Source organism: Equus quagga, chromosome 3 (assembly GCF_021613505.1).
Source record: "Equus quagga isolate Etosha38 chromosome 3, UCLA_HA_Equagga_1.0, whole genome shotgun sequence".
NCBI classification, from domain to species: Eukaryota; Metazoa; Chordata; class Mammalia; order Perissodactyla; family Equidae; genus Equus; species Equus quagga.
In genome coordinates, this window is record NC_060269.1 from 5,033,414 (window position 1) to 5,046,291 (window position 12,878).

The window sequence follows — 12,878 nt, forward strand, 5'->3', positions numbered from 1 at the left end:
GCTGACAAATATGATATAGTGAATCTGTAACATATAAATGAAAATTACAGTTCAAAGGTGTGTCTGGCACTTGCAGGTGTTTATTTAATCTGCATCTGTGGTATCACACTATTGAACAAGCCCATGAATGTGGCATTGATATTCAGAAGCCCCCAAAAGGAAAAAATGAGGATGTCAGTGTAATTTTGAAAATAAGTTTATTAAGTCAGATCACCATATTATAGATTAAAATAGATTATTTTAATAATAGATTATTTTATAGATATTTTATAGCTATAATAAATATATGTAAATATAATAAAATAATAGATTATTTTAATCTATAAAATAGGTTAATCTATAAAATCTGTAGGTTAAATCAGATCATTTCCATGATGATTTTCTACTCCACTGGTTCTCCGCGGGGCGTGATCTTGCACCCCAGGGGCATTTGGCAGTATCTGGAGATATTTTGGGTTGTATTGACTGGATTGGGGAGGAGGGAGGGTGTGTTTCTGGCATCTAGTGGGCAGAGGCCGGGGATGCTGACGAACATCCTGCCACAGGCAGCACGGCTCCCACGTCAAAGAATTATTGGGCCCAAAACGTCAGTAGTGCTGAGGTTGGGCAAACCTGTTTTATCCATATAAAATCTCTGTCATGGGTTTTGGCACTCGAGATTTAGGAAGAAAAAATTGAAAAAAATTTTATTCTCAAGGTGTTTGCACTCTGGAAAAAAAATAAAGCAGATGACAGATATAAAATATTTTGCTTCAAGTACGTACAAAAGATCTTTAATCTTTCTTTTCAACTGGTAGAGCCCTTAAATGAGGCCCAGGAGGAACGTTCTCTATTCCTGGGAGGTGGATTACAGAGGGCACGTGAGCAGAGAAACCCTAAGCATTTATTCTCAACACAAAGTGCACACTGTTTGGTTTTTTTTAAATAAACCTTTCTTGCTCCAATTATTCTTAAAAGCTTCAATTAGGTGCTAATCTGTTTATCACATCTCTAATACTTGCTGATCTCGCTGTTAACAAGGATGACTATGGTTATTCTCTGGCCTCTGTAGAATAGTTTCAAAATCTTGAGTCTAGAGTCTAGAGAATTTCGTAGAACAGCCAGATACATAAATAGTTGTTAATTTATGTTAAGTCATTGGGAAAAGATTGGCTTGAAGCCCCAAATCCATCATTATGTTCACTCCTTTGTGTTAAAACATTGTTTATAAAGGACAAGCATTAAATGCAAACAGTTTACCTGGGTGAGCTGTGTCTCAGTATACGGACAATTGGTCGAATGGATCAGCTAGACCGCTTTGAGATATAGGAACAGCACAGGCTCATGAAATTGTTCCATCCGCCCAACTCTGACTTCAGAGATGTGATGTCAGCAGCTGGGGATGGTGATTGTGGGCATGTTCCCACCGTGGAAATCTGTCATGGTGCAAATCGGGGCCCGTTTACCTGCACAGGCTGGAAGTAGGAGAGAACAGAGGCTTTTTGTTTGGTGTTTTTATCACAAGAGAGCAGGAAACACTGCCCACCCCAGAGGCATAAAGAGAAGCCCTGCTCTCCAGGTCACAGGTCATGGCGTGAGGCCCTGAGGACTTGCAGAAAGAAGGGCCTGATGGAGGAGGGGCCCCAACGAGCAGTTGACCTGCTCTGTAGCTCTGTGCACAAACTCCAAAGGAATCTTGTCAGAATTTGGCAAAGCTTGGAATTGGGCCCAGGTCGGAATCTGGAAAATTCCATTAGCAAATGGAATTGAATGAATTGTCTTTAAAGTAGCATTGAAATTCCACTGTTTCTATAGTTGAAATTAATCCATGATGGTTGATTGCCTGATTTCAATAAGTATAGGGTAGTTTTCTCTTTCAAAGCCATGACGTAAATATTATGCCCAGAAATATTCACACGGGAGGGTTAGCATTACTGCTTCAAAACAATGCCACCGTATCTGTGACTATTTTATCAGTTAAATAATTTGGGGAGTGCACAAAAATGACACGTACTTAAAAGAATAGACTTTTATAAAAATGAAATTTTCATTGCGAATGGGGAAATATTAATAATAATTTTGGAAATTTGATTTTACAGAGAATATGCAATATAGAGAGAAATGTTTCAGGAATGGCAATAAATTGGATAAATGAAGAACTTATTTGGTCAAATCAAGAGGAAGGAGTCATTACAGTAACAGATATGAAAGGAAACAATTCCCGTGTTCTCTTGGGCACCTTAAAATCTCCTGCAAATGTAGCAGTTGATCCAGTAGAAAGGTAAATTCTGCTGTTTTTGGACATGGAAATATAATTCAAAATCTGATGAAAATTTGTGGAATCATAACATTGTGAACCGGAAGGGGCCTTCTCTTTGAGACCCAGGCCCTCTTTTACAGTACACGACCCCACTGTCAATAGGACGGCAGCCTGGGTTTGAACCAGGGCAGGCTTCCTCCACAAATAGCACTCCTGACCACCGTGGTTTCCTGCTTTGTAAGCTTAATTCTCCTTCTAGCTTGAAATCGCGTGGAATTTCCATAACAGGGCAATAAACACTTGTTGAATTGAATTTTCATTCAAAATAGTCAGACTTGTGCACTCGGGGACTTGGGGACAGCGGACAGGCGGGGACTGCTGAACCTCTGAGAGAGTGGGCCGTTTAAGTGACGTTACCTTCAAGGATGCGTCTCTGTGGTGTGTCTGCCCTCAGGCTTCTCTTCTGGTCTTCAGAGGCGGCCGGCAGCCTCCACAGAGCAGATCTCAATGGTGTGGAAGAGAAGGTTCTGTTAGAGACGTCAGGGAAAATAACAGCTGTGTCACTGGATGTGCTTGAGAAGCGGCTCTTTTGGATTCAGTACGACAGAGAGGGCGACAATTCCCGTGTTTGTTCCAGCGATTATGACGGAGGGTCTGTCCGTTGCTGCAAACATCTTACACAGTAGGTTCTGCTTTTGGTACAAAATAAAACAATTGCCCTTTGAAGTTTGTGTGATAAGTTAATTTTACTTTTGTCAACTAAACTGGTATAGTGGTTTAGCACAGATTGTGGGGTTCAAAAGATTTGAGCTCAGGTCTCAGATTTACCATTTATTAGACGAGTGACTTTGGGCCGTTTACATGAATTCCTTCGTCCTCAGTTTCCTTTAACATGAGGATAATAATAGTACTAATTTCTTGGGGCTGTTGTGAAGATTAAGTAAGTCAACATGAATAAAAATAATTAACAGAATATTTGGCATACAATGTTCCCACATGTTGGTCCTAATTATTCTCTTTGGAATTATGGTGCCGTATCAAAGAAGCACCTATCTTTAAGTTGATTTGCTGTCTTGCCAGTAACTGACTCTCCAGCTTGTGGCAAGAGGCAGAAATTAGACAAGCGTGAAATGGACAAAACCAGAAATCCATGCTTTTTCTGTTCCTATTTTATTTCCATCCCACTTTTGTGCTCATTAGCAAAAGAATGAGACAATGAACCTGGACATTATATCCTATTAATTAAGATTATGACTACATAAACAAAATTTTAAACTTAATATCTGTCTCTAAACCTAAATAAGAAACAATTGAAAAGGTGGGTGATTAAAATTCAGACAAATTGAAATGAAGGAAAAGTTTCATAGGCCTGGGAAGAAATGTTCTGCCATTCTCTAGTGTTTTTTCCTGCTGTTTTTAGGCACAACTTGGTTGCAGTGTCCCTCTTTGGTGACCGTATCTTCTATTCAACGTGGAGAAAACAGACAATTGAGATAGCTGACAAATACACTGGGAAGGATGTGGTTAGAATTAACCTCAGTCGGTCCTTTGCACCACCTGCTGGAATTAAAGCTGTGCATCCCCTCGTGCAGCCTGAGGCAGAGGGCGGTGCGCAGGCATCTGGTGAGTCATCTTGACCTCGAACAGGGTCTGGCAGTTAGTCTGCAGCCGGCTACTCACTCAAGCTGGACACTTAGGGGTCATCCTTGGTTTCTCCCACTGCCTCACACCTAATTTCCAATCTGCCGCCAAATCCTTTGCATTCCTACCTCCTAAATACGTCTGAGATGTCCTCTTCTCTATGCCACCACCATAGTCCAAACAACCGGCGTTTCCTGCCCAGCCTATTGCAGTAGCCACTCAACTAATCTTTCTGTTTTTCCCTCTTGCCTCTAAATAGTTAATCTGATCCACTAACTCCCCTGCTTAAAATTCTGCCAAAGCTTTCCTTTGCATTTAGATTGGAATGCAGTGTTTTAGTAGGCCTGTCAATACTTGGCCACCCTGATGCAGCACCCTGTCCCCTGCCCTCACCAGAATCTAACACGGTCTTTCTGTGGTTCCTCAGACACCCCAGCTCCTCCAGGCCTTCAGGCTTCTGCAGTCGCTCTTCTATCTGCTCAGACTTCTCCTCGGTTCTGAGCTGAAGTGTCCTGTCCTCAGGGAGGCCTTCTCTGGTCATCCAATCAGAGTAGGCCCCTTCACTTGCTCTTTTTCTCTTATTTCTCCCTTCATCAAACTCATCGCAAGGTGTACTTACGTATTACTATGCTCTCTTTTTGATTTTCTCTCCCTCTTGATTATAAGTGCCCTGCAGGCAGGGACTGTGTCAGTTATTTCTTTATTTAGTTTCAATGGTTATTTATTTATTTATAAATAAAGACTTTTAGATAACGTTAGTCAAATGAATGGATTGACTGAATCTAGTCACAGTCTCAAATTTCTACTTTCAGCTGTAGTCTTCTCTGTTCCAATTTGTCAGCATATCATTTTTTTTTAAGGTGAGCTCTTCAATATGGCATATATACCACATAAATGATGTTACGCTAACATTTGCTTTATGTAAAAGTTTTATTTCAAGAAGACTTTGAAATGTATTTAATCTTATCCCCAACTGGCCTTGTGAGATTTCAAAGTAGAGATGGAATTGTATTTTCTCTTCTTCCTACCTGCTGGATGCCACTAGGGTTTGGTACGGGTGTGGGAAGTGCTAGGACTCTGAGGCCCTGCCACAGTTAGCATGTCTGTGTGTTCGTGCCTGCCCCAGACGTGGCTCTGAAGAGAGCTGTGGACACTGAACGGGGGCACAGGCATGAGATTGCTGAAGGGAGGCTAGAATCCAGGGGAACCCATGTCATTATTTCTCATATCCTCAAGCAGGAGACTAATAGTGCAAATGCTTTTTATCTGATTTCTTTAAAAACTTAGAAAGAAACTATAATTTAACTTGTGTAATGCCTATGCTTTCAAGGCAGTTAATGAGGAACTGCCAAAAATAAAATAAATTCCAAGAGATGAAGTATTTATTCACATAAGTTATTTTTTAAAAATTGATTTACTTGAATTTATGAAGCAAGAGTTGTGGGAAACAATGCAACTGTGGGTTGCAGCGCAACCTGAAATAGCAACAACCTGGTGGCAACACTATAAAATAGATGGTGACCATATTCCACACAGAAAGGCGGTGAATCTGATACAAATTTCCATGGGAAATTTTGGCTCAAGCTGTCTTCACATAAGACTTATTGTCCAAGTGGTGATGACTTACAACAAAATTGGAACCAATGACTACTATGAGTAATTACTGAGTCTCGTTCCTAACAGGTGTAGGTATGTCCATTATCATCTTCATCACCAAATCTTACATTTATAGGTAACCTCATAGTTTCCAAAGTATTTTCATGGGCATTATCTTGTTTGTCACAGCCACACTGTGAGACAGAAAAGTCAGCAATTATTTTACTCATTTCATAGTTGAGAAATCTGAAGCTTAGAGAAAAAGAGTGACTTTTCCAGGATTATACAGCTTGTTAACCCTGGATTTTGGAAGAAATTCCTAGTGATCAGTGTGCCAGTTTAGTGTTCTTTCCACCATGCACGCTTTAGCTCTTCACCGTCACTCAGCCTCCTTGATAGGGAGTGCACACAGGATAATTAAAGCAGGAATTTCAGAAGGAAGTCGAGAATGACTCATTAAAGAACAGCTTCAAACAATGTGGCAGATAGTAGAATTTGGTTGGGAAGCCACTGGCAGCTGCAGAGCTCCGTGCAAACCTGGAATCCAAAAGGCAGTTGGCCCTAGAGATGCTGGCTCCAGTTGTTGCCCAGAGGGTGGGCTTCACCTGTGCTCTGAGTGCGACAGACTCGCCGTTCCAGGGCGCTGCTTCCCTGGTTTGAATGATTCCAGTGCCTGGTACCCCAGGAATTCTCCACCTGGGATTTACGGTCTGGGAATCTGTTGACTGTGCGTATTAGATGAAAATACGCAGTTGTCCCCCAATGAGATAGTATATAGCTTTCGTCGGTTCTCCAGCATTACTTCCTGAAAAATGCCTCAACTGTCACTTATCAAAGCGTGTTCTACGAAACACTAGTGCTGTGGGATTTAATGGGGTTATTTGGGGAAGGGAAACATTTCAGGGTCGAATGGTTTAGATGGGCTGGGTTAAAGGAAGTTAAACAGGTTGTCTTTTCCTCAGTGCCTTCTCAGAACTCCTCGTGTGGTTATGTGCGTTGTTGATCTCTAAGGCCCAGACGACCTGTGCGGTTGTGTGCCTTATTTCCTGTGCAGCAGCCCACTTGACTCCTGAATATGTCAGTTCCAGCCCAGACCTCTTTCTTGAGATCTAGACCAATTAAAAAAACACACACACGCGGAGGCATAGTGAGAGTTAAGCTGCAAAGATTCGCCGCAGAGTTTAGCTGCAGGGAAAAGTGATTTAAAATTTTGGGAGCTTATTTGTAATATACAGAAGGGAGCAGCCCCGGTGAAGACCCAGGGCAAGGGCGGGGCTTAGGAAGGCAAAGCCACAGAGCTTCACAAGGAAGACGAGTTGTCCTTTAAACAAGGCCTCGGCTTGTGCGTTCCGACTGGCTGGTCGTAGAGGAGTCTGAGGCAGCCTGTGGCTGAGCCCAAGTCCATTGAGCAGAGTCACAGCTTCACTGTCGGGCTGGGTTCCCATGCTTCTGGCCTGTGTCCTGAGAGCACTCATGCTGGTCCCTCCCATGGGCCACGCCTGCCTGCTGTCTACACCCTCCAGGCTCAGGGTCCTGCAGTGGGCGCGTCAAATGGACACATTCAGGCTCAGAGAACATCTCCTTATCAAGGCCCATATATTTATCTGCCTTCTGAGCATTTCTACCTGGATCTTTTTCAAGCACTTCAGGCACAAAGGAAATAACTGCCTACCGACCTTTACTTCTTTTCTCCTCGGCTCCTCTCGCTGCGGTGTCCCCACCTCAGTGAGTGACATCTCACCACCCTCTCCCAAGGCAGAAATCTAGCCATGGTCCTTTCTTCCCTCTGTCTCACTCCCATCCACGGACGCAATCTCCCTGTCCTAGCAGTGCTGCCACCTACAGTCCAACCGCTGGGGCCCTCTCGGCAGCAGTCCGGCCCTGCTCGCTCAATGAGCATCCCTGCCTCCCTTTTCTACGCTGCAGGGAGCATAACCCTTCCAAAGGCAGAACCCAATCGCGTCGTTCCTTGGTTAAAGCCGACTAATAACTCTCACTTGTGAATAACAGAAGTCCAGTCTCTTTATTTAACCTATCCACAGGCCCTCTGCTCATTTCTCGGCTTGGTCTCTCACCATTTTCTGCGTTAGAGCCATCCTCGAAGATTAATTTCCTCCCACAGTCACGGTTGCTCCCTGCTCCAGGCCTTTCCACACGCTCAGGAATATTCTTTCTCCTTCTCTGCACTGGCCCACTCTCCACATCCTCTGAGAAACAGCTCCAATCTCCCTTCTTTCAGGAACACCCTCCCTGACCCCTCACTGTGAGGCTCGGCTGGCTGTTCTCAGAGAGCAATCTCAGAGCTTTCCCCGTCACGGGGCTCTCATCGTGCTTGGCCGTAATTGTCTGTCTTCCTAAACTTCCTTGGTCCCGTGAGGACAGGGCACGCAGCTCTCCAGTGTACTCCTAGTGTCTAGAGGACGTTTAGGAAACAACAGTTCAAAAAACAGCCTTTGGCACTCTCTCCCCTAAATAACATCATAAGGAACAAGCTGTGGAGATGTTTAATATCTAAGCACACCTTGTCTTCCTCACCTGTGGTAAGCCCCACCCCTGCCCTTGGTCAGACAGCGTCTTCACGGGGCAACTCCCTTCTGTATATTATGAATAAATCCCCAGCGGTTTCAATCACTTTTCTCTGCAGCGGATCTTTGCAGCTTAGCTCTCACTAACCTAAGATCTCAAGAAGGAGGTCTGGCTGGAAAGAATCGATTTGGGAGTCCCACGGGCTGCTGCGTAGGAAATAAAGTCGGGAAATGCCACAGGTCCTATGGCCCTTAGAAAGCATGGAAATACCTGTAATGATTGAGTATGTATAGAGTGCTCTGCTCTAGGCTATTCCTACAGGATCTTGCTTAATCTTCACAACCACCTTATGAATCAGGTGTGATTATTGGTACCATTTTACAGGTGAAGAAGCTGAGGTCAGAGATGTCGCAATAGCTTGTTCAAGGTCACACGGAGGTGGCCTTTGACCCTGGGCAGAGTGACACCACGCTGCTTCCCCAACTACATCCTTACTCTGATCTATCATGTCATGTCTTACAGTTGCCTTGTTTGTTTTGGAAAAATCTGTAATTGGGCGTATTATTGTCTATCCATGGCCTCCACGTGGTTCCGTGTTTCAGTTTGCCCAAATCGTGGGGCCAAAAGCTTATTTCTCTCTCTTTTCAAAAATACTTTCCATTTTAGGAACGGAGAAAATCTCTTTCTCACACACACACACTCACACACTCACACTCACGCTCACACTTCTCCCTCGGCTGTCTGAAAACAGACACCGAGTGGATCGCACATTTTGCTGCGCTCTCTGGCTGCCCCGACACCTGTGCTGTTGTGTGACTCTCAGAGCCGGTGCCGGAAGTGCTTTGAATACAACGTTAATGACATTATTTCAAGCTCAACTTCTGGGAATTTTGCAACTAGTTTTACTGCTCACAGATATGATTTTGTAAAAGTTCAAATTTTTACAAAGAGGTTCAGATATTTTTGCTTTCTTCTGCGTTCGTTAAATGTAGATTCCAGTTTTAAGCTCATAAGATAGTTTCAAAAGCATATTCTTTGGAAAATGAAGTATCTATCATCAACACTTTGTAAAATTCTTTGCATTCACTTCATGCACAAAAAGATTGCGGAATTTCTTTAATTCTGAGAGCTCATGAAGGAGAATTGCCTCCACCTGGAAATGTAGCTGCTTATGGAAGTGATGATGTAGCTAAAATTGTCCAGGTGGGACTCTGATTCGTTTTGATTCTGTCATTGCTGGAGTGTCTACTGTAAACCTTCGGTAATTTGGAAAACTCTAGAAAAGAATTGTCTTAGATACATGAGTATTTTTCTCAGATAACTTTTTTCCAAATTTTTTAATTGTAAAATACACGTAAATTTTTCATCTTAACCATTTTTAAGTGCATAGTTCAGTGGCATTAAGTACATTCACATTGTTGTGCGACCATCGCCACTGTCCATCTCCACAACTCCTTCATCTTGTAAACCTGAAACTGTGTATACCCATTAAGCTGTAACCCCTCCCAGCCCCCGGCAACCAGCATTCTGCTTTCTGTCTCTATGATTTTGACTGCCCTAAGTATCTCTTGGAAGTGGATGCATACAGTACTTGTCTTTTTGTGAATGGCTTGTTTCACTTAGCAAAATGTCCTCAAGGTTCATCCATGTTGTAGCATATGTCAGAATGTCCTTGCTTTTTAAGGCTGAATAATATTCAGTACGTATATACCACATTTTGCTTATCCATTCATCTATCAATGGATACTTGGGTTGCTTCCCTGTTTTAGCTATTGTGAATAATGCTGCTATGAAGATGGGTGTGCAGATCTTGCTTTCAATTCTTTTGGGTATATACCCAGAAGTGAGTTGCAGGATCATAGACTAATTCTATTTTTAATTTCTTTCTTTTTTTTTTTTTTGCTGAGGAAGATTTGCCCTGAGCTAACATCTGTTGCTAATCTTCCTCTTTTTGTATGTGAGCCACCGCCACAGCATGGCCACTGATGAATGCTGTAGGTCTGTGCCTGGGAACCGAACTTTGGCTGCCAAAGTGGAGCGCCAAACTTAACCACCAGGCCACCGGGGCTGGCCCTCTGTTTTTAATTTTTTGAGGAACTGTCTTACTGTTTTTCACAGCAGCTGTGCCTTTTTACATTCCCACCAACAGTGCATAATAATTCCAATTTCTCCATTTCCTTGCCAACAATTATTTTCTATTTGTATATAATTTTAAATTATCAGTTCAAATACCCAAAGTTCTGTCATTTTTCACAGAAATCTTAGCAAAATGAATGGCTGTATCTTACTAACATTACTTACAATTATTGACATTTTCCTAATGACTTGGGTCACATTTACAAAGATAAATGCCTTTAGGGCAAGAACTGGCCTGGTTTGAGGCAAAGCTGGGTTTTCAATGCAGGTTTGCCCTGACACCACGTGGCTGCCATTTGAAGTCCTTTTAAATCCTTGGAATGGCTCTTTATCATTTTTCTGTTTTCTTTCTTGCTGTCGGCTCTCACTTATTGCTGATTTCCACATGCCCGGTTGTGACCACTGTTTATTTTCTAATCTGAGGCTTTTTTTGTGTCATTTGTTTGTTGAGGAAACCAGGACATCTGTCCTGTAGAATTTTCCACATTCTGGATTTTGCAGATGTTATCCTCATGGTGTCATTTAACATGATTCTCTATTTCCTATAACCCTGTAGTTTTGACCCAGAAGAAGCCTGATCAGATTCTGATTTTTTGCCGGAATATTTTATAGGTGGAACTGCAGGTGGTCTGGAACGCTTCCTATTGGCCACACCAGGGGCACGTGGTGGCTGGCTCCTGTTGCTTTTGTGACGTTCCAGATCCATCAGCGGTGCAGGTGTTGCCAGCCTGACCCATCCACCGTGAAGTTTCCCATCAGCCTTTCACGTGATGGTTTTAGAAGCTATTGATTATCATTGCCTAGAGCCATTTTTCCATCAGAGGCTCAAAGTGGTGACATTCTAATTCTGTCATCGCTTATGCATTTAGTGGCTGAGGAACTTTTCCACAGCAGCTAGCAGCAACATGATTTTCCTGAGGAAGAGCTTTCATAGGAAAGACAAATGCTTGATTCTTTCCTTTAATTTATCTGCTTTTAGACTGAAGGGTTGGCGTATCCTCCAAAGGTGATTTGTGTGTGCGTGTGTGTGAGGAAGATTGGCCCTGAGCTAACATCTGTGCCAACCTTCCTCTATTTTGTATGTGGGATGCCTCCACAGCATAGCTTGATGAGCAGTGCTAGGCCCATGCCTGGGATCCGAACCTGCAAACCCTGGCCACCAAAGAGGAGCTTAACCACTATGCCGCCTGGCCGGCCTGTGATCTTTTTTTTTAAGTTAATTTTTATTGAGATTATGATAGTTTACAATCTTGTGGAATTTCAGTTGTACATTATTATTTGTCAGTCGTGTTGTAGGTGCACCTCTTTACCCTTTGTGCCTACCCCCCACCCCCCTTTCCCCTGGTAGCCACTAATCTGTTCTCTTTGTCTGCAGGTTTAAATTCCTCATATGAGTGGAGTCATACAGAGATTGTCCTTCTCTATCTGGCTTATTTCACTTAACATAATTCCCTCAAGGTCCATCCATGTTGTTGTGAATGGGACAAGTTTATGCTTTTTATGGCTGAGTAATATTCCATTGTATATATATACCATATCTTCTTTATCCAATCATCAATTGATGGGCACTTAGGTTGCTTCCACGTCTTGGCTATTGTGAATAATGCTGCAATGAACATAGGGATGCATGGGACTTTTGGAATTGCTGACTTCAAGCTCTTTGGATAGATACCCAGTAGTGGGATGGCTGGGTCATATGGTATTTCTATTTTTTAATCTTTTTATTAAGATTATGATAGTCAACAACCTTGTGAAATTACAGTTGTGCATCATTATTAGTCATGTTGTAGGTACACCACTTCACCCTTAGTGCCCTCCCCCAACCCCCCCTTTCCCCTGGTAACCACCGATCAGTTCTCCTTGTCTATATGTTAACTACCACCTATGAGTGGAGTCATACAGAGTTTGTCTTTCTCTGTCTGGCTTATTTCACTCAACATAATACCCTCAAGGTCTATCCATGTTGTTGTGAATGGGACGACTTTGTCCTTTTTTATGGCTGAGTAGTATTCCATGTATATGTATACTGTATCTTCTTTATCCAATCATCAGTTGCTGGACACTTAGGTTGGTTCCATGACTTGGCTATTGTGAATAATGCGGTGATGAACATAGGGGTGCATGGGCCTTTTGGAATTGCTGATTTCAGGTTCTTAGGATAGATACCCAGTAGTGGGATGGCTGGGTCATAAGGTATTTCTATTTTTAACTTTTTGAGAAATCTCCATACTGTTTTCCATAGTGGCTGCACCAGTTTGCATTCCCACCAACAATGTATGAGGGTTCCTTTTTCTCCACAGCCTCTCCAACATTTGTCACTCTTGGTTTTGGATATTTTTGCCATTCTAACAGGTGTAAGGTGATATCTTAGTGTAGTTTTGATTTGCATTTCCCTGATGATCAGTGGTGATGAACATCTTTTCATGTGCCTATTGGCCATCCGTATATCTTCTTTGGAGAAATGTCTGTTCATGTCTCCTGCCCATTTTTTGATTCGGTTGTTTGATTTTTTGTTGTTGAGTTGTGTGAGTTCTTTATATATTATGGAGATTAACCCTTTGTCGGATATATGACTTGCAAACATTTTTTCCTAGTTAGTGGGTTTTTTTTTTGTTTCAATCCTGTTTTCCCTTGCCTTGAAGAAGCTCTTTAGTCTGATGAAGTCCCATTTGTTTATTCTTTCTATTGTTTCCCTTGTCTGAGAAGACATGGTGTCTGAAAAGATCCTTTTAATACTATG

At 42.5% G+C, this 12,878-nt stretch overlaps 1 protein-coding gene across 2 annotated transcripts in view; it reads left to right on the forward strand.

Annotated features, from left to right (window-relative positions):
- Nucleotides 1-12,878, forward strand: part of EGF (epidermal growth factor) — an 81,142-nt gene that overhangs the window by 18,655 nt on the left and 49,609 nt on the right. For both annotated transcript variants that reach the window (XM_046656709.1, XM_046656708.1), the window contains exons 3-5: nucleotides 2,079-2,260; nucleotides 2,694-2,921; nucleotides 3,660-3,862. In XM_046656709.1, coding sequence (XP_046512665.1) covers nucleotides 2,079-2,260; nucleotides 2,694-2,921; nucleotides 3,660-3,862 — 613 coding nt within the window. The remainder of the gene's footprint in view (nucleotides 1-2,078; nucleotides 2,261-2,693; nucleotides 2,922-3,659; nucleotides 3,863-12,878) is intronic.